Source organism: Aotus nancymaae, unplaced genomic scaffold (genome assembly GCF_030222135.1).
Source record: "Aotus nancymaae isolate 86718 unplaced genomic scaffold, 86718_ANA_hifiasm-v0.15.2.pri h1tg000095l, whole genome shotgun sequence".
In the NCBI taxonomy this organism is placed as follows: domain Eukaryota; kingdom Metazoa; phylum Chordata; class Mammalia; order Primates; family Aotidae; genus Aotus; species Aotus nancymaae.
This window is the reverse complement of record NW_026988510.1, coordinates 2,501,711-2,528,672: the sequence shown is the minus strand read 5'-3', so window position 1 is coordinate 2,528,672 and position 26,962 is coordinate 2,501,711. Positions and strand designations below refer to the sequence as shown.

General features: G+C 55.7%; 1 protein-coding gene across 1 annotated transcript in view; it reads left to right on the top strand.

Annotated features, from left to right (window-relative positions):
- The window catches only part of JPH3 (junctophilin 3), a 111,349-nt gene that overhangs the window by 14,259 nt on the left and 70,128 nt on the right, over nucleotides 1-26,962 (top strand). Inside the window, exon 2 of the mRNA XM_012466073.3 lies at nucleotides 25,172-25,949. Within this exon, the coding sequence (XP_012321496.1) occupies nucleotides 25,172-25,949 (778 nt within the window). The remainder of the gene's footprint in view (nucleotides 1-25,171; nucleotides 25,950-26,962) is intronic.

The following is a 26,962-nucleotide window of genomic DNA, read 5'->3' as shown; positions in this document are numbered from 1 at the left end:
CAAAGTTGTTTCCAGCTACAGAGTTGTTTCTGGTGCCCCGAAATGCGTTTCTTAATGGAGTCAGCACCCCAGCTGCCCCCTTGCTTTATAGATGAGAAAACCGAGGCCCACCAAGGGAGGGCCCTTGCCCCAGGTCTCACAGTGAAGCAGGGGCAGAGAGGTCTTGGTGGGCCTTTGCCCAGCACTTTGTAAACTTGGGTGTCTGCCAGTGTGATGTGGACACAGAGCTGGGCGCCCCCTCCCAGGATAAACCCAGATCCCTGCACACATAAGGAGCTGCACATCCCCTCCCTGGATAAAGGCAGGTCCCTGCACACATGAGGGGCTATGTCCCCTCCCAGGATAAACCCAGATCCCTGCACACATGAGAGGCTGAGCGTCCCCTTCCAGGATAAATGCTGGTCCGTGCAAACACGAGGGGCTGTGCATCCCCTCCCAGGATAAACCCAGATCCCTGAATACACGAGTAGCTGTGCGTCCCCTCCCAGGATAAACCCAGATCCCTGAATACACGAGTAGCCGTGTGTCCCCGCCCAGGATAAACACTGGCCCCTGGTCCCTGCACACACAAGGAACTGTGTGTCCTCTCCCAGGATAAAGGCAGGTCCCTACACATATGAGGGTTGGTGGCTCTTCTGAGGGTTCACAAGTTCCCAGAGATCCCTCCACAGACCCCCAGATGAGAGAGAACCTGTCCATCCTCCATGGGGCCTAAGTGTGCCTGGATTTATCTCATTTTGCAGTAAGTAGAAAAATGGGCCGGGGTCAGCAGATTCCTACTGGCCTGGTGAATCAGAAACGTGGCTCAGGCTAGAGTAGACCCAAGCTGAGTTGGTCTCTCACCTCGTCCCCTTCCGAAGGCCCCGTACCCTTGGGGTCGGCATCCAGGCAGCGCGGGATGCCCAGAACCTACTTTTTTGTCCTGAGCTCTTCTCCTCCAGCTCGGCTTGGACTTGAACGTCAGCTGTTGTGGTTTTTTCCTGCCCAGCGAGTGGGGCCGGGCACTGGGAGCTTCCTCTGCTTCATTCGTTTCATCTCTTGGTGAGGAAAGCACGGCTCCCCCATTTTCCAATGGGAAACTGAGGCTCAGAGAGACAACGGAAGTGAGAAGTGATGGAACAGGGACTCTGTAACTCCAGTCACATCTGAGTCATCTGACCAGGCCTCCCTGAACAGGGCCGCCCAGAAGGGAGCCCAGGAATGCCCGGGAGGGTCACACGGCCAGGGCTGTTCAATGCAGGCAGTCCTGGGACCACCCCTTGAGAAGCCCCAGTTGCCTTCCCTCGTCTGCTTCTGGAAACAAGGAGAGGAGGCATTGCTAGAGGGAGGCGGGTGGGGGCAGAGACCCGGTCTGTCAGGGTCAGCCCCGGGCATGGCGCCCTACAGCAGAGGAGAGCTCCGGAAGTCATGGCTGGATGGATCAATGAGTGGTCAATCAGCCGAGCTCTGAGGGACAGGAGGGGCTGCCGGCATGGAGAGAGGGAGGAAGAGCCTGCTGCAAGGAGACAGCGCGTGCAGGGGTGCCACGGCCAGAGCCCGCTTGGTGTCCAGAGAGCCCTGTGGCTGCTGCAGTCGGGAGAGGGGCACGGGGTCTGAGCACAGAGAGCTTCCAGGCCGGGGGGGATGCTGGGTCTTGTCCAGGACGTGGGAAGGACGCTGTCTGATTTAAGCAGAACAGCAATGCATTCTGGTTTTGTATTTTTGTAATAAAAACACTTTATTTTGAGATCACTGTAGATTCCCAGGCAGTGGTGAGGAACAGATCAGAGAGCCGGTGTCCCCTGAGGTAGCGTCCTGTGAAACTGATGGTGTGTGGAACCGGATATTGACATGGACATAGTCAGGATGGGGAGCACCCGAGCCCCGGGATCCCTCGTGTGGCCCTTTTGTAGCCACACCCCCTGCCCCCGCACAGCAGCCTCTGAGCTGTTCTCCATTTTCTCAGTTTCGTTTCCAAAATGCTCTGTACACGGACTTGCACAGTTCATCGTCTTTGGGGCTGGCCTTGGTCACTCAGCCTCGTTCGCTGGAGATTCTTGCAGGTGTTGCCTGTATCGGTAATTCTTTCCAGGCCGGGTGCGGTGGCTCTTGCCTGTAATCCCAGCACTTTGGGAGGCCGAGGCGGGTGGATCATCTGAGGTCAAGAGTTCGAGACCAGACTGACCAACATGGTGAAATCCTGTCTCTACTAAAAATATAGAATTACCTGGGCATGGTGGTGAGCACCTGTAGTCCCAGCTACTTGGAAAGCTGAGGCAGGAGAACCACTGGAACCCGCGAGCCGGAGGTTGTAGTGAGCCAAGATCATGCCATTGCACTCCAGCCTGCGTGACAGAGCGAGATTGTCTCAAAAAAAAAAAAAAAAAAAAATACAAGAGTTCTTTCCTTCTTACTGCTGGGCGGTATCCCACAGTGTGGATGGACCACAGTTTGTTTAACCATCTGTCCCTTGAAGGGCATCTGGGGTGTCTCCAGCGTGGGGCATTGTGAATTTAAAAAGCTGCTGCCAGCTCTCAGGTCCAGGTTTTCCTGTGCACAGACGTCTTTGCTTCTCCAGAGTGGGTGCCAGGAGTGCTGCTGCTGTGCCGTGTGGGAGTTGTATGACTGAGTTCAGGTCATCACTCTGGTGCTGGGAGGGCAGGGAAATGAGGGGTCAGAGAGGAAGCTGGGGGTTGTGGGAGGGACACCAGGTCTAAATAGGGGTGCCTTGTCTGAGGAGGGGAGACAGTGGCTGGGTCTGGTGGGGGCTGTGGAGGCGGGGGCCTGCCCGGTAGGTAGAGTCCAGGGATCTGGGGCTGGGTGGTCCTGTCTTTGTGGGGGTTTGGAGAAGGAGCAGGTGCAGGGGCCGCGCGTCACATGTGAAACATGCTCAGCAGAGAAGCTGTGCACAGCCGGGTGACAGAGTGAGACGCTGTCTCAAAAAAAAAAAAGAAAAGAAAAGAGACTAACTTCTTGCCCTGGTGGCTGGACCCGACTTGGCACAGAGTGCCAGGGCCAGCACCCCCATCTGCTCTGTGTCAGGAGGGGCTGCTGTCAGGCAGAGGTGGCTGTTCCGAAATCCTCCAGGAGTCAGGGGGAGGGAGGGTTCGGGGCAGGAACAGCCCAGACCTGGGACCCCCAGCTGGGCAAGGGTCTCCAGGGTGATCTGGGCCTGGTTCTCAGCTCTGTGAATCCAAGGCCACAGGGCTGGGGCTGGGGTGCCTTCTAGCTATTAGGAGCATTGGCCAGTGTGGCCCCCAGGGCTTCCCCTCCCGAGTCTCCCTCTGAGAGAAACTACCCACCCACAGTCGCCAGCGGGGAGCAGTTGCTGTGCAAACACCCACTACGGTCTCCGTCGGTGGATGCAGCCGGCCAGGCCCACAGAAGGCTGTGGCTGAAAGGCTGGGTTTATTCCTCTCTCCAATGAGGGTGGACGCTCCCCCAGGAACCTCGGGGTGAGAGGGTGTTGGGAAGAGCCCGTGTAGGGTTGGGGTTTGGGTGGGTGGTGGGGAAGGGAAGGTCTAAGGATGTGGGGCTCAGTAGACCAGGAGCTGTCAGAAAGGGGGCGATTCTCTTGTGGGTGCCTCGGCCACTGTTGCCTCCAGAGACGGGAGACCTGCAGGAAAATCACGAGATGGGTCAAAAAGCAGCTGCCCCTGGTCTCAGCCGAGGGTGGGGGTTGATGGGTGTTCGTGGGTGGCACAGTGACCTGTTTTTGTCTCACTCTGCTGTGATCTCAGAGTGACCTTGTCTGTGTGTGGTGTTCTGGGAGATGGTTTTTGTCCAACAGAAGAATGACGCAGCCTGGCGGGAGCTCCAGTGTCAGGGGTGCCCCTTCAGGTGCCGCCTGCCCCGGAGCCGCCTGCCTTCGGAGTCCTCCACTGGTCCCGTGCCTCCCTGCGCCTCCAGGACTCTTGGGTGGTGGCTCGGGGGAAGTTTCCAGAAAGCCCAGTCATTTACTTCTCCTGGGATTGGGTCTGAGGTCAGCTTCCCTCGGGGCACTCAAGCCTCTGTGAGCGAGGACAGAGTGGCTGGAGTGAGAACAGGTGCCACTGACCTTTGGTGGTGGTGGTAGTGGGGGGTGTCTCCAGCTGCGTTCCCTGCATTCCCAGTCCTCACTCGTCACCAGGTGCTGTGGTCTTGGCTGCAGACGGGGGTGTATACAGCCCCTCCTGTATACAGCAGCTGTGGCAGGACCAGGAGGGAGAGCTCTCTCCTCTGTGAGGCCGCAGCTGGGGTGGGGTGTGCCAGATACAGGCTCAGAAGAAGTTCAATGAAGAACTGAGGGCTGAGACCTGCAGGAGGAGCTAGGGGTGCATGGGGTCTGGGGGAGCCCCAGAGATGGTCAGGGTCTTCTGATAAATCAGAACACCCCCCCAGAGACCCCCCACAAGAGGCCCAGTCCTGCTCCAACCCTAGCAGTGGACCAGGAGCATGGGCTGGGCTGGGGAGATAGGGTAGCCAGTGCATTGCCCCCAACTCAGCCTTCGGTCACCCTTCCAGGGCTGGCAAGGCATTGGGGGTATGAGAGGGCCCTGGGGTCCCAGTGTCATGGAGGACTTGCCTTCTCTGCCATGGCCACTACTACCTGGGTCCCGCTGGGGTGTAAGGCCAGAGGGGGACCTGGCGGAGGTCGGCTGTGGGCAGGGGAGCAGCAGCGGTGTCCAGGCCCTCACAGGCCAGCCCCGCAGATTCTGGGCCAGTAGTGGGGGCCTCGATGGAGGGGTCACTCTGCCCACCCGGGACACTGCCCGGCCAGCCTGGGTCCCAGTGTGGGCCCTCCCTCGTCCTGGCCTCCCTGGTGCTGTGTGGCCTTCTCGGAGCTGTGTGGTCTTGCACGCCGAAGACCCTCAGCACCCTCCTCGCTTGGGCGTCCCTCCCCCCAAGCCTGGCTGACGCCAGGAGCCAGTGTCCATGGAGGGCTGCCGGGGGTGGACGCTGCTGTCCTTGGCCCATTCCTCCCTGGCTGGCTGCTCCGACGTTCGGCAGAGTGGATGTGAGGCTCATGGCAGGCTCCCTGGCCAGGTCAGGCCTGGGGGTAACCCTATCCCGGGATATTTGCTCCCGCTGTGTGGGAACGTGCCATTTCTGTGAGTGACAGAGTCACCGATGTGGCCAGTGCCGCTGTGGGCTGAGGCAGCTTCTAGTTTAAGGAAATGCTAAATTTCAAGTAAAGCTTGGTGAAAGTAAGGATGCAATTTCATTCCCTAAGGAAGCAACCTCGCCTTCCCTCTGTGGACCTCTTGGGAGCCGCAGACCCCAGGTGCCGGACTCCTGACCTCAACCTCCTCCTTTGGAGCAAAAGTGATGCCTAAAATCTGAGGCTCCCTCTCTCAGTCCTGAGCCAGTCCTGCCCAAACACCCCCACTTCTCGGGGGCCACAGGGACCCTCAGGGCAGATGTTGGGGTGTCTGTGGAGGTTTAGGGACACAGCTTGAAAACTGTGGGGTCCTCCCTGGGGACCACATATCCAGCTGTGGGGTCCCCCCAGGCGGCAGACAAGCTTTCTGGGAAATCCTCCTCCTGTAAGAGCCCCCCATGGAGCCCCTGTCATGGGAATGGAGGGTGTGGCCATCAAACATGGCCTTGGCATTGCCAAGGAGTCTAGGTGTGTCCCTGCAAGCTGGGAGGGGACAGTGTAATTGTGCGAACTCTCCAGGGCTGAGGCTGGGGCAGCCTCCAGAAGCCAGAATGTAGCTGTCACCCTCGAATGGAGGGTCTCCTCATCCTCTGATTGCAGAAAAAGCGCTCCTGTAAGCCTGGCTTTTAAAAAAATACAGCTTTACTGACATATAGTGCATACACCGTACAGTTCACCCATGTAAAGTGTATAGTCCAGCGGTTTCTAGAACATTCAGGCTTGTGTCACTCTCACCATATTCAATTTTGGAGCATTTTCATTGTCTCAAGAAGAAACCCTCTACCTAGCTCTCACTCCCCCGTTCCCATGCTCCCTGCCCCGGCGACCGAGACTCCATTTCCTGTCTCCGTGGGTTTGCCCGTTCCTGGAGTTTCACTTGCGTGGTCACATGCTGGGTGGTCTTTTGTTTGTGGCTTGTGCTGCCCAGCGTTGTGTTTTCAGGGTTCACCCGTGTGCGGGCTGTGTGAGTCTACTCCTCCGTGTCGCTGAGTGATGTTCCACTGGGGCGCACCGCGTTTTGTGTGAATCTGTCCCCAGCTGCAGAGGTTTGGGCCGTCCTGAGTCGTGCTGCTGGGAACGTTTGCGCGGTTTCATTTCCTCCTTGATGGAGGCGGCGGGGGTGTCCTGACGGGGTTGCAGGGTAGCTCCGGGCCCAACTCTCTGAGAAGAGCTGTTAAACACATACCCAGAGCTTCTTTTATTTTTTACTTTATTTTTTGAGACAGTTTCACTCTTGTTGCCCAGCCTGGAGTGCAGTAGCGCAATCTGGGCTCACGGCAACCTCCACCTGTCGGATTCAAGCAATTCTCCTGGCTCAGCCTCCGAAGTAGCTGACATTACAGGCAGCTGCCACCATGCCTGGCTAATTTTGTATTTTTAGTAGAGACGAGGTTTCCCCATGTTGGCCAGGCTGGTCTTGAACTCTTGACCTCAAGTGATCTGCCCACCTTGGTCTCCCACAGTGCTTGGGATCACAGGCATGAGCCACTGCGCCCGGCCTTAATTAATTAATTAATTTATTTTTGAGATGGATTTGCCCAGCCTTATTTTATTTATTTTATTTTAAGACGGAGTCTTACTCTGTGAGCCAGCACACCTGGCCCACAGCTTCTTTTAAAAAGAGACTGCTGGGCCGGGCAGTCTCTTAAAAAGAGACTGGGAGGCCAAGGTGGGCAGATCACGAGGTCAGGAGTTCGAGACCATCCTGGCCAATATGGTAAACCCTTATCTCTATTAAAAATAAAAAAAAAAAAAATTAGCCAGGCATGGTGGCATGCGCCTGTAATCCCAGCTACTTGGGAGGCTGAGGCAGGAGAATCACTTGAACCCAGGAAGCGGAGGTTGCAGTAAGCCAGGATTGTGCCACTGTACTCCAGTCTGGGCAACAGAGTGAGACTCCATCTCAAAAAGAAAAAAAAAAAAAAGAGACTTCTGGAAGCTGAGGTCTTTTCTAGGGTCCCACCTGAGGACTGACCACTGGACATGGTGAGGTCTGTGTTTGGAGAACTAGAGTGACTACTGGAGCACGCAGCTGGTGCCAGGCATCTGAGTCATTCCTAAACCCTCAGTGTTCCCTCCTCGGGGGTCCCAGCCAGTCCCTACCCTCCTCCTCCACACCTGCCCCGGTAGCCTGCAGGTCACCTGGGCTCAGCCCCATGGTCAGCCGCCGGGGACCCACCTGAGAGGTCTGAACCCTGCTGTCAGGACTGCAGGTCATGGGCCATTTTCACGGAGGGAGCAAGGCCAGCACGCACGCTCCAGCTGAGGCCTTGAGAAGGAAGTGGCGAGGAGGAGGAGGAGGGGGAGGAGGGCTGGCCCCACCTGCTGCCCTGTGTCTCAGAGTGCAGACCAGGGGGACATGAGGATCTCACAGGGATTCCTGGGGGGCCTTCATGTGACTGTAACAAATTTTATGCCAAGCCCCTGTCAACTCCGGTGGGTACAGCACAGGGTGAAGAAGTGGCCAGGGCTAGCAAAAGACACCTGGGGTTTATTGGGGGCCACAGGGCGGGGCGGAGGGGAGAGTGCGGCCGGCTGGGTGGGAGAACCGCCTGCAGACAGCGCGAAGTTCATATGGCGCGTTCACCCGGTACCCTCCGCTACCCACCTCCACCTGGCAACCTTCATTCAGCCCATACTCAGGGCCTCAAGCCCCCGCACGGCACAGGTTCCACGAGACAGGCCAGGGGCTCAGATGTTCCTCGTAGCCAAGGAACCAATCTCCAGGCTGGCCACTCCCGGATTCCTTCACTCACGCTGTTCTTGGGGAATGCGTAAGTTACTGCAGTGGGGGGCGTTTACCCTACAGCAGGTGTTTGGTGGGGGAGGAGTCTCCTTGGGGGTGCCAAGAGCAACAGTAGCCGGGGTCTAGCAACTGTGGGGCCACTCCCGTTACTCTGTGCTTAGTAACTGTGTCTTCAGCCGGCCGTGGTGGCTCACGTCTGTAATCCCAGCACTTTGGGAGGCCGAGGCGGGTGGATCATGAGGCCGGGAGTTCGAGACAAGCCTGACCAACATGGTGAAACCCTGACTCTACTAAAAAAAAAAAAATTACAAAAATTAGCCAGGTGTGGTGGTTTGTGCCTGTAATGCCAGCTACTTAAGAGGCTGAAGCAGGAGAATCGCTTGAACCTGTGAGGCGGAGGTTGTGGTGAGCTAAGATTGTGCCATTGCACTCCAGCCTGGGCAACAAGAGTGAAACTCTGTCTCAGAAAATAAAAAGGAACTGGGTCTTCAAGGCAGCCCTGTGGGGTAGGAATCATTCGTATCCTATATTTCATTTTACACACGTCCAGACTGAGGTTGCCTCACTAGCCCCAGGCTGCAGAGTTAGCCCCATGGAGCTGGGATGCTGGTGTCTTAGCATGGAGCCTATGCACACAACACCCAGCCTCCTGCCTCTCCTGACCACGAGTCCTCCAAGAGGACTAGGGCTCTTCTTCCGGCACCAACACGGCCGTTGAGCCCAGCGCCCAGGAAGCTGAGGCCTGAGGCTCAGAGACAGGCTCCGAGGGGTGTGGGGGCCCCTGTGCCCAGGTTTTTCCTGAGGCGCTGGCTCATAGCTCCACATCTCCAAGGGCCTGCCTGAGCCCGGCGCTCCAAGCCATGCCCTGAGGGGGCGGACTCCCTCCTACGCAGTCCTTAGCCTGAGAGCGCCACACTCAGAGCCCCCCCGGCCTGTGGGGTCATGCACGTCCAGAACCCTGGCCCTTGGGAAAAGGAGGTGGTTGGAAATGCCCACGTTCCAAGGGAAAGTGGCGGGAGAGGGTGCCTGCTGGGGGCCAGGGGATCGCAAGTGAAGACGTGAGCTTCACTCACGCACAACTCTTGAGCAGCAAGACTGTCGGTCCTAAAAGATCATGTATAAAGAGGAGGGCATGGGGGCTTCTGCCTGTAATCCCAGCACTTTGGGGAGGGAAAGGTGGAAGGATCCCTTGAGGCCAGGAGTTTAAGACCAGCCTGGACAACATAGTGAGGCCCCATCTCTATTTTTAAAAATAATTTTTTGAAGATAATTTTATAAGAAAAAGGTGGTTGGGTCTGAAATAAGAATCACCTGGGAAGCTCTTAAAAGCCTCGTGTCCCGGCCTCCCCCAGCCCTGCTGAATCAGCGTCTCTGGGCCGGAGGGCGAGGCCAGTCATTGGTTTCCAAAGTTCTCCAGGTGATTCCAACTCAGACCTCTTTGCCCTAGAGCTGTGGCTCAGCTTGAGGAGCACTGGGGCACCTGAGAGGGTGTTGAACCCAGGTCGTGGGGCCCAAGTTCCTGGGGCCCCAGTTCCTGGTGTAGCTGTTGGGGTGAGCTGAGAAGCCGCCGCAGAGCCTGCTTTTCAGAGTTTCCAGGTGGCACCACCAGCTTGAGAGGACCTTGGTGCCACTGTAACAATAGCAGCAGCAGTCTCCGGAGCCTTCTGTAGGCCTCTGTGTGCTCACGGGTTAGACCACCGAGACCACCGTGCAGTTCACGCACCAGACACGGTGCGGGCCTTGTGCCCAGTGCTCTCTAACTTCGCAGATGCAGACCCGTTTCCCCAGTGCCCTCGGAGGTGGAGACTGTGGTCCTCGTTTTACAGGAAAGGACAGTGAGGGGACCGTGACCACTGTTAGTGCCAGCATCTGGCTCCAGCTCCTAGGCTGTCATCCTTTTGCTGTGCTTCTCCTTTGCAGCTTGGAGGGAATGATTTTTATCCCCATTTTGCCGATGGGGAAAGTGAGGCTCAGAGAAGTCAAGGTCTTGTGTCAGGGGTCACGTGTCTAGGAAGCTAACAGACTGGATCCAAGCTCAGATCTGCCCGACTTCTGGCCATGCGGGCGGGGAGTGGGGGTCTTCTTGGAGAGGGAGCAGCCCTGCCCGGCCCCGTGTCGCCATCTCTGCACAGGTAAAAGCATCAACCACGCACCAGGCAGGCCACTCCGCACCTCGCAGGCATTTCCACTAACCCTGCTGTCTGCCAGGCCAGCCCATGGGCCCCTCTGCCTCCTGGGTGAGCATTCCCAACATCAGAGTTCTGGGCAGTGAGGGGAGCATGGGTCCCTGTGGGCAGGCCTGGGAGGGGTGTCCTTCTGTGCTGTGTCCCCTCCCTGTCTCCCCTGTGCACACCCATGTGAGAATCGGTGGGGGGAGGGCCCCAGGGAGGAGGGAGGAAGTCCAGGAAGCCAGGGTTGAGGGCAAGGGTCAGTTCCTGCTTGCTCAGGCCCCACAAGGCACACATGAGGCTAAAATTTCGGAAGGCAGCAAGAGGACGCCCAGGTCCTCTGGGCTGTGTGTCTGATCTGCCCACCCGGGAGAGGACAGTGTTGGCGTGGATGGGTCAGAAGGAGCGTCAAGACCCTCCCACAGCCCAGGACAGGACGGCCCTTGGGGATCAGAGCCCCCATGCTGGGCACTGGGCTGTCACCTTGGGTGGTGCTCTCCCCAGCTGCCGCTCTTCAGAGCAAACACCCCGCGGTGGCATCTGCCCTCCTGGGTGAGTGAGGGAGGGAGGGTCCGGGTGGGCTGTGGCATGATCAGAGCCAGAGCTGGCCTCCGTACAGAGCGTGGGTTTTGGAAGCAGACACATCTGGTGGGGGTCGTGGCTCAGAAGCTTCCCCCACATTAGCACCTGGGCAAGTGGCTTAACCTCATCACTCAGTGTTGGCATCTGTAAAATGGGCATGACAATATGCTAGTGTCTTCCTTGCGGGGCTGTGCAAGGTCGATTCAGTGGCCTGTGGAAACCCCTAGCGTGATGAGTGACCTTGGCGGCGTCAGCCTTAATGGTAGGTGGAAGGAGAGCCTTGCTCTCCCCTGCGAGGCTGGAGTAAGAGAGCAGAGTCGGTCCCCAGGTGGTGTGGCTGGGAGGATGTCCCAGGGCCAGCGGGAGCACTGGGGGGGGGGGGTCACTGTGCTCCCAGGGGACAGCGCGTCTGCTAGGGTCTACAGCTGAGCCCCACTTCTCAGCCTTGCCCTGGACCCACAAATCAGCCAGAGTCACTACGTGTGGGGCTTCCAGTGGGATGGGAATGGGGATGAGAGGGGAACAGAAAGGCTGGGTCCAGAGTCTCCAAGGCTCCTTCAGGCTCCAGGGATAGCCTGCGGGGAGGGCTCGGGTCTCCACCTCTTGTTGCTGTGTGGCCTTGGGTAAGTGACCTCACCTCTCCAAGCCTCGGCGTGCCGTGGGGGAAGTGGCACCATGCCTGCTGCTGTCTCGGTGTTTCATGAGTGCTGCTGAGCAGCAGATGCCAGCAGACTGTCCTTCAGACGTGGCAGCTGGGGTTCCTGACTGCTGGCTACGGCTGGGGTGGCTCGTGAAGGTTTTTCTGTCCCCCTCCAAAACAAAAGGCAGCTGGCGCAGGAGATTTAGTAAAGATAACGTATATTTGATTTAAAAGAATGCTGTGTATTCTGAGATTTGGCCCATCCCATCTTTGTGGGGTGGTTTTTTTTTTTTTTTGGGAGACGGAGTCTCTCTGTTGCTTGGGCTGGAGTGCAGTGGCGCGATCTCAGCTCGCTGCAACCTCCACCTCCCAGATTCAAGTGATTCTCCCTCAGCCTCCCGAGTAGCTGGAATTAAAGGCATCTGCCACCACGCCCGGCTAACTTTTGTATTTTTAGTAGAGAAGGGGTTTCACCATGTTGGTCAGGCTGGTCTCAAACTCCTGACCTCGTGATCTGGCCGCCTCGGCCTCCAAATTTTGTGGGTTTAAAAAAAAAAAATTGGATATGAAAAAGACATTGCCTTTATTTGTAATTGCTAAAAGCTGGAAGCAACAAAGATGCTGTTAAATAGGGAAGCAGATAAGCAAACTGCGGTCCATAGCGGGAGGACGCAGAGCAGCCTTAAACGCGTGGTGCTCCGAGGGAGAAGCCCATGTGAAGAGGCCGCGTCCCGTGGGCTTCCACCTCGATGGCGTTCTGGAAACAGTGACAAGATCGGTGGTTGCCCAGGGTTGGGGGCGGGAAGGGATGGACAGGCCGAGCTGGGAGGATTTGTAGGGCAGTGAAACTACTCTGAGATACTCTAGTGACGAGTGCATGTCAGGATGCCTTTGTGCAGACCCGTGGAAGGCATGGACCCTGGTGAAAACCGTGGCTCTGGTTAATAACGTATCGGTGTTGGCCCATCAGTTGCAACAGATGTCCCACAAGATGCTAATAGCAGGGGAAGTGGGGCACGAGGGGGTACAGTATATGGGAACTGTTTGTACTTTCCACTCATTTTTCTCTAAACCTAAAACTGCTTTAAAGTGTTTTTTAAAAAAGAAAAAGTTAAAAAAAAAAGACCTATTGCGATGAACCAATGTGGAGAGTGGAAGAAGCAACGTTAAAACGTTGCCCGGAGCCCACGCTGGGCACCACTTGGGGCATCGCAGCTCCCTGAGGTTGACGTTCTCTGAGTCTTGTCCCCACAGCACAGGTCAGTGGACCTCCAGCCCCCACCCTGGAGGCACTGGCCTTCCGAATCCCTTCTCACCTGGGTGGGGTCAGGACGCACCTGGGTCCTATTTGCTGCTCTCCTCGTGGTGAAGACGCACCTGGGTCCTATTTGCTGCTCTCCTCGTGGTGAAGATGCACCTGGGTCCTATTTGCTGCCTGCCTCTGGGGTCAGCTGCTGTTCTTGGCACCTCCTACCCTAGGGTTGTGGTGCCTGCACATGGTGCTTGTGGCCTTTGTTGTGTCCAGCCTGTCACAATCATCTTCCTCGCCCTCATCTGCAGACCTTCTGACACCGCCTCTGCTGACTCCTCTCCCCTTGTCCTGAGGAGATCGTGGACCTGCCCTGTTGGTGCCCTTTCCTGGCATTCCCCACCAGCCTTCCAGAGACGCAGGGAAAGGGCATATGCCAGCCAGTCTTCCATGGGGAGCAGGACTCCACCCACCTCGGCATGTAGGAGTCCCCTCCTAGCCTTGGTTTCCATGGCTGGAAAAACAAGGTTAATATCACTGTTGTGAGACTCTCCTCGTAAAGGCATCTTCCCATCCCGTCCTCTTGAAAATTTTTAATCCTTACGGAGATATGTGCCCATAGGTTTAGGTGTCATTTGGTGCTAAAAACAAAATAGTGCTTGGAGCAAAAATCATGTGCGTCTTTAGAGACTGACCACGTTTCCAACTGCGTGTTTTGCCATTTCCTGGTCTCATGCTGACTTGTAGCCATTATCTGTTGACTTCCTACTGTAGCAGATGGACATTTTCAAGCTCTTAGACCCCCATCGTCCCCCGACACCAGCTATGTTCAATATCGCTATATCACTTTTTTTTGTTAAATCCATACTTGATGTTTTTCGTTACGGCTATGTAAGTATTCTTACTGCTGACCAGACGATGGAGTCTGATTCTATACACTTCTCGTGCATAACCTCAGTTAGCAACTGTCTTGCTTTTTTTCAATTGCAGTTTTCTTTAGATCACCCATTAATTCTTTTTTCACCTTTCAACTTCTCAGCGAAACACTTCTCAAATGTACGTTGTACTAGAGCAGTCCTGCCAGATTCTCTCAGTAACACACAAATGTATAAATATGTTTGTTTATTGATTGATTGCCTTCTTCCCAGTTCTTCCCCAATCTTCCTGGATATATCCTTCACCTCTCATGTGTTTGATCTCCTCACGTTTCCTTTCATGGTTTCTTCCCTTATTTTGATGGAGCACATCCTGGAGTAGCTTCCAAAGAAAGGATGCATGGAAGATAATGTTTTTGTCACTTGATTATTTGATAAATTGGTATGTGTAGAATGCAAGGTTGAAAATCATTTTTGCCCATAATTTGGGGCAGTGGGGGTGCAGTTTTCCACTGACTTCTAGGTTCAGTGTTGCTGTTGAGAAGCCCATGCTGTTCTGAGTCTCAGTCTTTCATTTGTGGTCTGTTTTTGTTTTTCTCTGGAAGCTTTTAGGGTCTTTGTTTGAGTTTTGAATTTCATGCCACTGTGTCTTAGTTGGGTGTCTCTCCCCTCGTTGTGTGGTATCTCTGAGCCCTCCAGTCTGGACACTCACACCCCTTCCATTCCAGGAGACTTCCCTGTTTAAATTTTTCTCATTTTCCTTCCCTTTCTGTTTCCCTGTCCTTTTTTTAAAGAGATGGAGTCTTGCTGTGTCATCCAGGCTGGAGTGCAGTGACATGGTCACTGCAGCCTCAACCTCCTATGCTCCAGCCCCTCCTGAGCTGAAGCAGCTGGGACTCCAGATGTGCGCCACTATACATGACTAATTTAAACAAAATTCTGGCCGGTTGCAGTGGCTCACACCTGCAATCCCAACACTTTGGGAGGCCAAGGCAGGTGGATCACTTGAGGCCACGAGTTCGAGACCAGCCTGGTCAACATGACAAAACCTTGTCTCTACTAAAAACACAAAAATTAGTCGGGCGTGGAGGCATTGGGGTCTTCTGGGTCAATCATTTAAATTTCTTACTGTTTTGCCTACCTCTTTTCTGTTGTAGTTTCTGAAAGATTTTCTTGATTTTTATCTTGTAGCTCATTTACCAAAATGTTTCTTTTAGCTACCATGCTTTTAATTTCCAGAAGCTTTTTTATTCTGGTCTTTTTTTTTTTTTTGAGATGGAATCTCGCTCTGTCACCCAAGCTGGAGTGCAGTGGCACAATCTCGGCTCACTGCAACCTCCGCCTCTTGGGTTCAAGTGATTCTCCTGCCTCAGCCTCCTGAGTAGCTGGGATTACAGATATGCACCATCATACCCAGCTAATTTTTGTATTTTTGGTAGAGATGGGGTTTCACTGTGTTGGTCAGGCTGGTCTGGAACTCCTGATCTCAGGTGATCCACCTGCCTCGGTCTCCCAAAGTGCTGGGATTACAGGTGTGAGCCACCGCGCCTGGCCAGTCTTTCCTTTTTAATTGCATTTTTTTTTTCATTTTGTATTTTATCTCCGAGGATTTAAATTCTGGTTCCTTGATGTCTTCTCCCACCCACTGCATTTTTTGATTCCCCTTAACTTTTTTTTAAAAAACTTATTTGTATGTTTTGGTCTTTTTCTTCCCTGCCAAGGCTTCTCCTCATATCTGAGGACCCTTGACTGTTCATGTATTGAAGTAAGGTACCAGAAAGCTGAGTGGAAACTTCTGTGTGTGGCAGCCTTTGCTTCTGGCTGCAGTCTGTTTTTTTAAGAGGAATTTTCCACCTCTCTCCTGGATGAAGTCATTCTCCCTGTTTGGGTGGGGAAGCAGGCAGGGTCTCTTGATTCAGAATGAGCACTTCCTCAGTGCCTCCTGAAGCACTGGCAAAAAAAAAAAGGGGGAAAAAACAGAATTGAGCACTTCTGTGTCAGTCCTGTGTCTCCCCTCCTCCTCTGCCTGGTGCCTCTGGGGTGGGCTTGTGTGAATCTGTTTGCTTAGAAACTTTCCTTCCTGGGTCTGCAGAAGGAGAGAAAACATTCTTCCTTTCATTCATTATTGATATTTTCTCAGCGATCTGGCTTTTTATCTTCTCTCTTGGTTTGTCCTGACCTGAAGAGATGGAGTCTTGCTCTGTCACTTAGGTTGGAGTGCAGTAGCTTGCTCACTGCAGCCTTGACCTCCTGGGCTCCAGCCCTTCCTGGTCTGAAGCAGCTGCAACCACAGGTGTGCGCCACTACGCATGACTAATTTAAACAAAATTCTGGCCGGGCGCGGTGGCTCATGTCTGTAATCCAGGCACTTTGGGAGGCCGAGGCAGACAGATCACCTGCGGTCAGGAGTTCAAGACAGTCTGACCAACATGGTGAAACCTCAACTCTACTAAAAACACAACAGTTACCCAGGCTTGGAGGTGTGCACTAGTAATCCCAGCTACTCTGGAGGCTGAAGCAGCAGAATTGCTTGAACCTGGGAGGTGGAGGTTGCAGTGAGCCAAGACTGCGCCACTGCACTCTAGCCTGAGGGACAGAACGAGACTGTCTCAGAAAAAAAAAAAAAATTTGGTAAAGACGGGGTCCTGCTGTGTTGCCCAGGCTGGTCTGGAACTCTTGGACTCAAGCAGTCCTTCCACCTCAGTTTCCCAAAGGGCTGGGGTTACAGGGGCCAGCCACCACATCTGTCCCGTCCTTTTACTTCATGATTTCTGTAATCACCTTGCTAGAGACAGAGTTCTGTTTCCTCGCGCTGCCATCACAAAATACCACACACAGTGTGTCTTCAGCCACAGTAGATTTCCTTGCAAGCTCTAAGGCGGGAAGGTCCGGGTCAAGGTGCGGGAGAGCTGGTTTTTCTTTGTTTTCATGGACTTGTTCCTCTGTGTGCCTCTGAGTCCCTTCTTAGACACCAGGCCCATTGGATTAGGGCCCCAGGGCCTTCATTTTTAACTCGGTCACCTCGCTAAAGATCTTAACTCCAAACATTGTGAAATTCTAAGGTGGCAGAGGGTGAGGGGTGGCTGGGTAAGACTTAAGCATTCGCATTTTGGAGAAACGCAGTTAAGCCCATAATGAACTCCAGCGGACATAACTATTCAGAGTTCTGCTAAGATTAAACTTTATCTGATGGGCTGGGTGCAGTGCCTCATGCCTGTAATCCCAGCACTTTGGGAGGCTGAGGCAGGCGGATCACCTGAAGGCAGGAGTTTGAGACCAGCCTGGCCAACATGATAAAACCCTGTCTCTACCAAAAACAAAATTCAACTGGGCGTGGTGGCGGGCACCTGTAATCCCAGCTAATCAGAAGGCTGAGGCAGGAGAATCGCTTGAACCTGGGAGGTGAAGGTTGCACGGAGCTGAGATCGCACCACTGCACTCCAGCCTGGGCAACAGTGAGACTCCCGCTCAAAAAATAAGTGTCTGATGTTGGTCCTAACAATGTGGGGGACATGGTTGCTTTTATAGTCTCTTCTGAGGATAGTTTGTTAAAAACCGTAGCGCCAAAACCTTCCTTTTGACCAAGCAATTTCCTTATAGGAATTGATTCTAAGGATAAAGTTTAGCAACATATAAAGATTAGCTGTCAAAACGGAGGCGTGGCCTGAATGCCTTGCGGCATAGGATTAGCTTGTAATTTATGTGCTTGTGGAACATCGTGCATTGGATGGGGCCTCCGTGCAGCCAGGGACGAAGTTGGTGCAGAGAGACAGGAGGGCCGGGGGCAGGTGTGGGGCATGGGGCCGCCGCTGGAGAAAGGAGCCCTGGAGCTTGGTGAACGCCATCTCTTCGCCAGCGCAGGGCTCTCCCCAACCTGTTGGACCTGTGCCCAGGGTCTGGTTGCTGCAAGTGTTCCAGAGGGGGCACAGCAGGCAAAGACCCCAAGGACAGGGGTCTGTCGTGGGGCGTCTTGGGCAGAGAGGAGGTTCAGGGGACAGAAACCCAGCCAAAGTGACTCAAGTGGAAGATGGGTGCTGGGCGATACGCAGGCCTGAGGGGTGTCGGAGCCGGGAACAGGGAGGCCATGGGAAGCCCACGGGAGTCAGTCCTGAGTCCCCTCTGAGGGCGGAGGCCTGGCTGCCTTCCTGGTGGTGCCTGTCTCTTCCTTTCTCTGTGGATTGGCTTCTCTGCCTCCCCGTCTCCAGGTAGGAAGGGGTCCTGCTGGCTTTGCTCCCAGCTGCAGAGCCAGCTCCTTGGGCTCCCCTGCCCTGAGCACATACTGGTGTGGTTGGGGGAGCTAATTGGGGTTTGGTCAGCTGTGATGGGGGGGGGGGCTCTGGTGTGTGCCCACCCATAGGAAACACGTCCTATAGAAGGCAGGTGAGGCCGGCCAGCGTGAGTCAATGGTCCAGTCCAGAACAGAGGCTGTGACCCGCCAGGATGGGGGAGAATGGGCTTTGGGGTTGGGCCTCAGCCCCGAGTGGACAGGCTGAGAGACCCTCCGTGCGGGCCTTGGAATCAACTCCGAGTAGGTTTCAGTCTGACGCTAGCTAGGTGACACTGGGGAGTGATTTTACCTGTCTCAGCCTCAGTTTCCTTCTCTGTTAAGTGGAGCTCTGAGGTCGCAGGGTAGCGTGTGCATGAAAGGTGACCTCTGCCTGCACGGAGCTCAGGAAATGTTTCCCCTTTCCCTCCTCACTGGACTCTGGGATGGTTGTGTTACCCTTGGTGGGGAATTTTGCCTGCTGGTCCTCATGGGTCGGGCCACGCACGAGTGAGTCTTTCCTGGGTGGGGTGTGGCCTCGAGCTCAGGTCTGCAGTGGGCTCATTGCTCCTCCCAGCAAAGGGCTCACCTTGCCCCACCCTGGGGCCTCTCAGATGCTCTTCGGAGGTGTTGACCTGGGTCGCCCCTGCACCATCCATGGCCCTGAGGAGGTGGAGCACACAGTAGGGGCTGTGCTCTCCCAGCTGGAACCCCAGGCTCTGAAACTAATGTTTTGGAAAGAATGTCAGCTGACGTGCCGGGCTTCAGAGGAGGAAAAAAGGCATGTGTGTGAGATGCGCGGGCCCTGGTGAGAGACAGGCATCAGTACAGCCTGTCGGCCCCACGTACCCGCAAGGCCAGGGGCCTGGGCTCAGCCGGCTCAGGGGTGTGCTGGCCCGGGCTCTGGCTTCTGGACCCAGATGATGCCGCTGACCACGCAGGCCAGGCACTGAGTGACCGTCCCAGCGGATCTCGGAGCAGTGTCCCCTAAGCATTAGGAATGCAGCTTCCTTGGCCGAGCCAGCCTGGCAGAGCAGGAAGGGAGGGCCATGGCCCTGTGGGGACGCAGCCACAGCTCGAGTGACACCTGCTGGCGGGCTATCTCGTCTGCTCTCCTCTGCGAGTCTGTGGTGGTTCTAGTCGGGCAAGGTTTAGGGGGTTTGTTCCTCACCTGAGGTCTGTCCACACCTCCCGACTGCGTCTCATAGTGTTTGTGCCATCGGTGGGTGAGATGGCCACAGTAGAGCTGGGGGCACCTGTGTGTGGAGGCGGCACCGACATCGCCTGCAGCCATGCCCTCCTGAGAGGGTGTGGAAGGAACCAGCGCACTCCCACCAACCCACTTGCCTCTGGGGTGTCTTCCGGGGCCCCAGGGCTGGGGCGACTGGAGCAGACAGGACATGATTCAGCTCTGGGGGCCATGCTGACTGAGACAGACCCTTGCAGTGGCCCGCAGGGATGGCTAGCTTTGTCCCCCCAGCACTGGGTCCTGGCGTTTTGCATACAAGCTGCCCGTCCTGCAAGTGACTAGTTGGGTTCGATGGAACAGGCTTTGGGAATCAGCGCCTTGGATTTGACCCCCACAACTCTGGGTCTTGACCTTCGGAGAGGCTCCACCGCCTGCCCTGGCGTGGGTGAGGGCATCTTGCATGTGCACGATCCAGCTCAGTTGCCCTGAGCCACAGCTGGCCGCCAAGCACGGGGGTGTTGGTGGCACAGCCAAGGAAATGAGCCCAGACTTTTTATTTACTTAATAAGCATAAATGCAAAGGGCTGGGGGTGGCCGAGCTGATGGCGAGTGCACTCAGTGGCTCCTTCACAGTGGCTGTCACTTTACTGAGCGACCGAGGGAGGGAGGGGAACAGCTGTCGTGAGTGTGGAGGCCCAGCCCACCCTCCATCTGGGGGAAGCCCTGTCCCTCGCTGCCTGTCTCCTGGGCTAGCAGCTTAGGTGCCTGCTGCTGTGGGGTGACGATGCCAGGCTAGGCAGGCAGTCATGACAGAACTGAAGGGCGTGTGCGTTCCTGTAGCCAAACCCCTTCTCTTATCGATACCAGTTATAAAATCGGTGCTGTGTTCCCACCAGGGGCAAAAACTCAACACTGTGCAGTTGCAAACACGGGGCAGGACAGGCTCCGTGGCCCTCGTTACTGTGTGCCGGGAGGTGTGGGGTGTGGCCAGAGCCCCCTCAGCATCAGCGTAAACCTAGAGGCGGGTGTGATTGTCACCCCATCTTACAGGTGGGGAAGCTAACCGAGGTCTGAGATGTGACTGACCTCCCCTGGGCGTAGTACAGGCAGCACAGTGGGACCTGCACACGCTCCCGGTACTGCTGGCTGGAGGGCGGCATAGTGGGGGTCAGGCCTCCACAAGGCCCTGTCGGCCACGGGAGTTTGCTCCAAGATCCTGGGTCCCTGACTCTGTTCTCAAAGCTCCTAGGACCTGACCGTCATTCTTTTGCCGTAGGAGCTGGAAGTCTGGCATCTGTATTTTTATTTTGCTGGACTTCCACCTCCTGCTCTGCTCCCCTCACTGTATTCTTTTATTTGCACAGTGTAAATTAACCATTTTTATTTTATTTTTTTGAGACGGAGTTTTCCTCCTGTTGCTCATGCTGGAGTGCAATGGTGCAATCTCAGCTCATAGCAACCTCCGCCCCCCAGGTTCAAGCGATTCTCCTGCCTCAGCCTCCTGAGTAGCTGGGATTACAGGCATGCACCGCCATGCTCGGTTAATTTTTTTTTTGTATTTTTGGTAGAGATGGGGTTTCTCCATGTTGTCAGGGTGGTCTTGAACTCATGACCTCAGGTGATCCGCCCGCCTCAGCCTCCCAAAGTGCTGGGATTACAGATGTGCGCCACCACGCCTGGCAGAATTAACCATGTTACCGTGTGCGGTTCAGTGGCATTTGGCACATTCACAGTGTTGTGCGATCATCTCCTCTATCAGGTTGTAAGCCATTTTCCTCACCCCAAAACCCCGGCCCCACGAGCAGCCACTGCTGTTACTCCTCTGGCCACCATCTCTTTCCGTCTCTGGATTTGCATGTTGATACGAAAGAGTGAGTGAGGGTGTGTGTGTGTTTTAAACACAGGCTGGTGGCACTAGGTCTCTCCTCATCTTGTGCCCACATTGGGCCCGGGGCGTGTCCTGTGTGCACGTCTTTGACCCCCGGGTACACGGGGCCCGGTCATGTGCTGCATCAATGTGGAGTCTGAGGTCATTACGGACAAAGTTGGGTGAGACTCCAGCGACTCCCAGGCCCTTCTGCTCTGCTCTCCTTTCCAGAGCTGGGGCTTCCTCAGGGACAACCCTGGGATAACAACCACCACCGGCCGTCTGTGCTTGAAGGCCACTGCACTTCGGGGTGCCCGGGCAAATGTCGAGGGAAGGCAGATTCCCTGCACACCTGGGTTCGGGTCACTGCTTGAGGACTCCAGATGCCCGCCTCCCGGGTGGTGTTCCCACGCTGAGCTCCACTGGGGGGTGTGACCAGCAGCCGGGGGGCCCAGGGCTGCACAAGGGGTTCCATGTTGTCAGAGCAATGCTGCTTTGTGTTTTTCTTTATATATATATATATATTTTTTTTTTGAGATGCAGTTTTACTCTCATTGCCCAGACTGGAGTGCAGTGGCACAATCTCGGCTCACTGTAGCCTTCACCTCCTGGGTTCATGCAAACCCAGGGTCCCCAGTAGCAGGTCCTCAGGCTCCGTAGTAGCTGGGACTATAGTCGCCTGCCACTGCATCTGGCTGGTTTTTGTATTTTTAGTAGAGGTGAGGTTTCACCATGTTGGCCAGGCTGGTCTTGAACTCTTGACCTCAGGTGATCTGCCCGACTGGCCTCCCAAAGTACTAAGATTACAGGCATGCACAACCATGCCCTGCTAATTTTTGCATTTTTAGTAGAGATGGGGTTTCACCATATTGGGCATGCTGGTCTCGAACTCCTGACCTAAGGTGATCTCGCCTGGCCTCCCAAAGTGCTGAGATTACAGGCATGAGCCACCACTGGCCAATTTTTAAAATTTAAAAAAAATTTTTAATGAGATGGGGTCTCACTATGTTGTCCAGGCTGGCTTTGAACTCCTGGGCTCAAGTGATCCTCCTGCCTCAGCTGTGTTTTGTGTTTGCGCCAGTCCTTTGCTGGTGAAGAGACATGTTCACTGGATACCTAAGTGCCTGGACCACAGGGCACAGAGTGGGGGTGGCGCTCATGGCCGGGACCCTGCTCTCCCAGAGGCTACTGGGGAGACACAGGAATGAGCACAGGACTGCATGCACTGCCGGGAGGGGCAGGCTCAAGAATTGTGGGGGGATGGTGAACACGAGGCTCCCGCTCCCCTCCGAGGACAAGGGCTATGTAGGAGGGGACAGGGTGGGGCTGAGGTGGGTGGCCTTGGTTCAAGGCAGAGCTTGGGGAGTGAGGAGCGTGCGGGACCTGGGGTCCCTGCTCTGCTCACCTGCTGAGAATGAGGCAGTGTTGGCCTCTGGTCTCCATGTCTGTAGAGCAGCTTCCCTGCTTCCACTCCTGTGGAATGAGAGCCATAGGGTGGTGTGGGTTTGGGGACAGGACACAGATAAGGTGCCCCAGTGCCCCTTCCTGACCCCAGCCTGGCGTCCCCCTCTATCCAAGGGAAGAAGCAGGGGTCCGCTTACAAATCTCTCAGGATGCAAAGTGTGGGCCCCAGCCTCGTGCCTCTGCAGTGAGCCCAGGATGGAAGGTAGCCTTGGCATGTGGGGAGGACAGGTGAACCTGGATCCAGGCTCTGCTTCAGGTGACAGCCCTGGGTTCTCACCCTGCTCCTTCTGCTTCCTGGCTGTGTGTTTTTGGGGCGGCCACGGCCCCTCTCCAGCCTTAGCTGCCTCACCTGAGAAGAGAGGTGCAGGGGTTTTATCATGATCGTAATAGTTGCCATCAGCTGAGCATTAGCGACTTTGCAGCACCTGAAGGCAGTTGCCCTGTCATCTGCCCAACCCGGTCACTGGGGGCTACAAAACTTTGGATTCCACACTTAGTTTGGATCCTGCCCTCTGTTGTGGAGGGTGTGAGTGGAGGGGGCCTGGCTGGGGAAGGGGGAGGGGCAGCAGGGAGGGGACGGCTGCTTTGCTCTGAGAGTTGGCGGTGCCTGCCACCTGCTGTAGCCTCTCTGTTTAAAAAGCAACTGTCAGAACAGGAGCAGCTGCTGCCAGCTCCCATCCATTTTGTCCTCTGAAAAGAGAGATCAGGGGTGGCCAGGTCCTCATTTTTCATGAGACAAGAGAGATGTGAACTTTGATGTGAAATCTCTTGGTTTTGAGATGTTGGAAGGTAATTCCAGTTTTTGGTTTTTTTTAAAGACGGAGTTTCACCATGTTGGTCAGGCTGGTGATCTCCCGACCTCAGGTGATCCGCCCGCCTTGGCCTCCAAAGTGCTTGGATTACAGGCGTGAGCCACCACACCCAACCTAGTAATTCCAATTTTTTACGAAAATGCCAGTGCGACAAATTAAACCTACATATCCGTAAGTCTCGGCCTCTAGGCCTCTGGTCTGCAGCCTCTGCTGCTGTGAGTTGGAAGTGTGGTGGGATGGATGCTCTGTTCTCCCCGCAAAAGCCCCTACCAGGGTGGCACGTCCACTCTGTCATTGCCTGGCTGCAACAAGAAGCTGGAATGACTAATGAGACTTGAGGCTTGCCGCGGTGGGCCCCGTGCTGAGGCTGGGGTGGTCCTCACGGTGACCTGTGGCATGAGGAGTCTTGGTTCCATTCCACAGATGAGGAAAATGAGGGCCAGCAGGGCCCAGACACTTGCCTGAAGTCATAGCTCACAGAGCAAGACATGGGCCCAGGTCTGCGAACCGGGTTTCTTTTTTATTTTATTGTGGTAAGAGAAATACAAAATGTGCCATGTTAGCCACTTTTAAGTATTCAATTCAGTGGCATTAATTACTTTCATGGTGTTAGGTAGCTGTTGTCACTATTTACCTCCAAGAATTTCCCACTATCCCACCGTCCCTATTCAGCACGGACTCCACACGCCCCACCCCGGCCCTTGCACCCACTCTGCTACTTTCTGAGCGTGACTGAGGACCCTGTGTACCTGGAAGCTTCCAATATGTGGCGTCTTTTGTGCCTGGCTCAGTTCAGTCCACGTAATGTCTTCAGGTTCATCCGTGCTGTAGCCTGTGTGAGAATGTTCTAACTTGTCAAGACTGACTGGTGTTCCGTTGTATGGACGGACCGCATGGAGTCTGTGCATTTACCTGGTGATGGACTTGGGGGCTGCTGTTATCTTTCCAGCCCTGGGAACAGTGCTGCTGAGAACCTAGGTACACAGGCAGCTGCTCCGGTCCCTGCCCTCCCTTGTTTTGGGGATATCGGGTCTGCTGATTTTATGCCTGAAGGTCATGGGCCACTGGCCCTTCCCTATGCCCTTGACTCTCTTCCATGGTGTGCCCACTGTGTGGTCTTCCACACTCTTCTTGGTTAACTCCAGCAATGGGGAGCTCACTGCCTCCCAGAGCAGCCCACTCAGTGCTGAACATGTAGCCCACACCTGTGTCCCTGCAGTTGCCACTTATCGGCCCCCTGACCCAGGACGCATCTCCTTGTCCCCACCGCGGAGCTTCCGTGTTCACTCTGGGTTCTGTGGTTCTCACTCTGCACCACAGACTCCGATGTCTCCCTTCTCCCTCCCTGGTTTCTAAGAGAGAACAAAATCTCACCATGAGAAGCAGGATGGAGGTGTCTTCAAAAATAGCCGCTGGTGATAGAAGTTGTAAGAATGTTGGCCAGGTGTGGTGGCTCACGCCTGTAATCCCAGCACTTTGGGAGGCTGAGGTGGGTGGGTCACCTGAGGTCGGGAGTTCAAAACCTTTCTGTCCAAAATTGGGAAACCCCGTGTCTACTGAATATACAAAAAATTAGCCGAGCATGGTGGCGCATGCCCGTAATCCCAGCTACTTGGGAGGCCGAGGCAGGAGAATCTCTTGAGCTCGGGAGGTGGAGGTTGCAGTGAGCCAAGATTGTGTCATTGCACTCTAGCCTGGGTGACAGAGCAAAACTCCATCTCAAAAAAAAGAAGTTGTAAGAATGCACTGTGGTGTGTCGGCCTCCACATCCCCTGCAGCAGGTTTCATCAAGATAGGAAGCATGCTAGTAGTGGTGTGGCTTGTGCCTGTAATCCCAGCACTTTGGGAGGCTGAGGCAGGAGGATGTCTTGAGCCCACGAGTTAGAAACCAGCCTGGGAAACATGAGACCCCATCTCTACAAATAATTTAAAAATTAGCGGAGCATGGTGGAACGCGCCTGTAGTTCCAGCTGCTCAGGAGGCTGAGGCAGGGGGACCGCTTGAGCCCAGGGGTTCCTGGCTGTAGTGAGCTGTGATAGCTTCACTGCACTCCAGCCTGGGCAACACAGCAAGAACCTGTCTCAAAAAACAGTAGGAAGCTCAGGCAGGCCTGTGGCTGCTTCCACCCTGTCCGTGGCCAGACCGCGCCCCCTCCTCTGTCGCCGGGCACTCACCCTTTCCTTGTTGTCTCCCCAGGGACCTACCAGGGCCAGTGGGTCGGTGGCATGCGCCAGGGCTATGGCGTGCGGCAGAGTGTCCCGTACGGCATGGCTGCGGTCATCCGCTCGCCCCTGAGGACGTCCATCAACTCCCTGCGCAGCGAGCACACCAACGGCACGGCGCTGCACCCCGACGCCTCCCCGGCGGTGGCCGGCAGCCCGGCCGTGTCCCGCGGGGGCTTCGTGCTCGTGGCGCACAGTGACTCCGAGATCCTCAAGAGCAAGAAGAAGGGGCTGTTTCGGCGCTCGCTGCTGAGCGGCCTGAAGCTGCGCAAGTCGGAGTCCAAGAGCAGCCTGGCCAGCCAGCGCAGCAAGCAGAGCTCGTTCCGCAGCGAGGCGGGCATGAGCACCGTCAGCTCCACGGCCAGCGACATCCACTCCACCATCAGCCTGGGCGAGGCCGAGGCCGAGCTGGCGGTCATCGAGGACGACATCGACGCCACCACCACCGAGACCTACGTGGGCGAGTGGAGGAACGACAAGCGCTCCGGGTTCGGTGTGAGCCAGCGCTCGGACGGGCTCAGGTACGAGGGCGAGTGGGCCGGCAACCGGCGCCACGGCTACGGCTGCATGACCTTCCCGGACGGCACCAAGGAGGAGGGCAAGTACAAGCAGAACGTCCTCGTCAGCGGCAAGCGCAAGAACCTCATCCCGCTTCGGGCCAGCAAGATCCGCGAGAAGGTGGACCGCGCCGTCGAGGCCGCCGAGCGGGCCGCCACCATCGCCAAGCAGAAGGCGGAGATCGCAGCTTCCAGGTAGGTGGGCGAGGGGGCGGGGGGCTTTTCTCGGTGCCCGGAAGGTGTTTGTGAGCCTGCTCTGTTCAGTCCGGCTGTGCCTCGAGGCCTCGGGCTGGGTTCGGTTTGGGGACTACGCTGCTGTTTCTCACAAACTATGTCCCATGGAACCCTAGGGTTCCCTCGAGGTTCTCAGAGGGGACTGTGGGCAGGATCGGTGCAGGGAAATGGTTGGTTTGTGCGGGTGCGGAGACCCGCAGCCTCCCTTGAAACCAAGTAGTGTCTCTGTTCTATATGCTGATGTTTAAAACGTTGGTGGGTAAAGAAGGTGGCCTTTTCCGTTGGTATAACCCATCAGACCACTGCTGTGCTGGCCAGGAGGGGTGATGCCACCAGGTGGGGGTGGTAGGGCCAGCACCGCAGGCATGTGGGAGGTGGCTAGGAGCCACCTAAGCTACAGAGAGCTGCTGTCTGGGTTCCTTCTGGTCCCTGTGAGATGGCTGCAGCTGGGAGGCCAGTTGCAGGTGCCTGGCAAGGGGCTCACGCAGGCCTGGTGCTTTGGGGCAGCCGCTGTTCTGAATGGGCTGCATGACTTACTGGCTTTGGGGTCTAGCAGGGCCTCTGGGCCCTGAGAGGAATGGGTGCAGAGGTAGCTATGGGTGGGACCCACGTGGCTTGTGGATTCCTTTAGGGGTGGGTACAGAGTGGCCTTCAGGGCTGGAGGAAGGTGACCGGGGTCTGGTGAGCATGTGAGCCTGGGGCTGGTCTCCCAGCGAGGCTGTGGCCAGCAGGAGCCACCCATGTGGGACGTTTCCCTGCGGAAAGCCAAGGGCCCCACAGGTGTACATTTGGGTATTAAAGTAGCTGAGTTTACTCAAGGGCTTTGTCAAGACTTGGGAAGGCATTTTAGGAAGCCCAGAGCCTTTGCTGCCCACCTGCGTTTGCTTTCCTGGGCCAGAGGTGGGTCCTTGGAGTAGCCCCCGAGACTTGGGGCAGGGATCTGGGAGCTTTGAGGGAAGTCCTGGGCTGCCCAG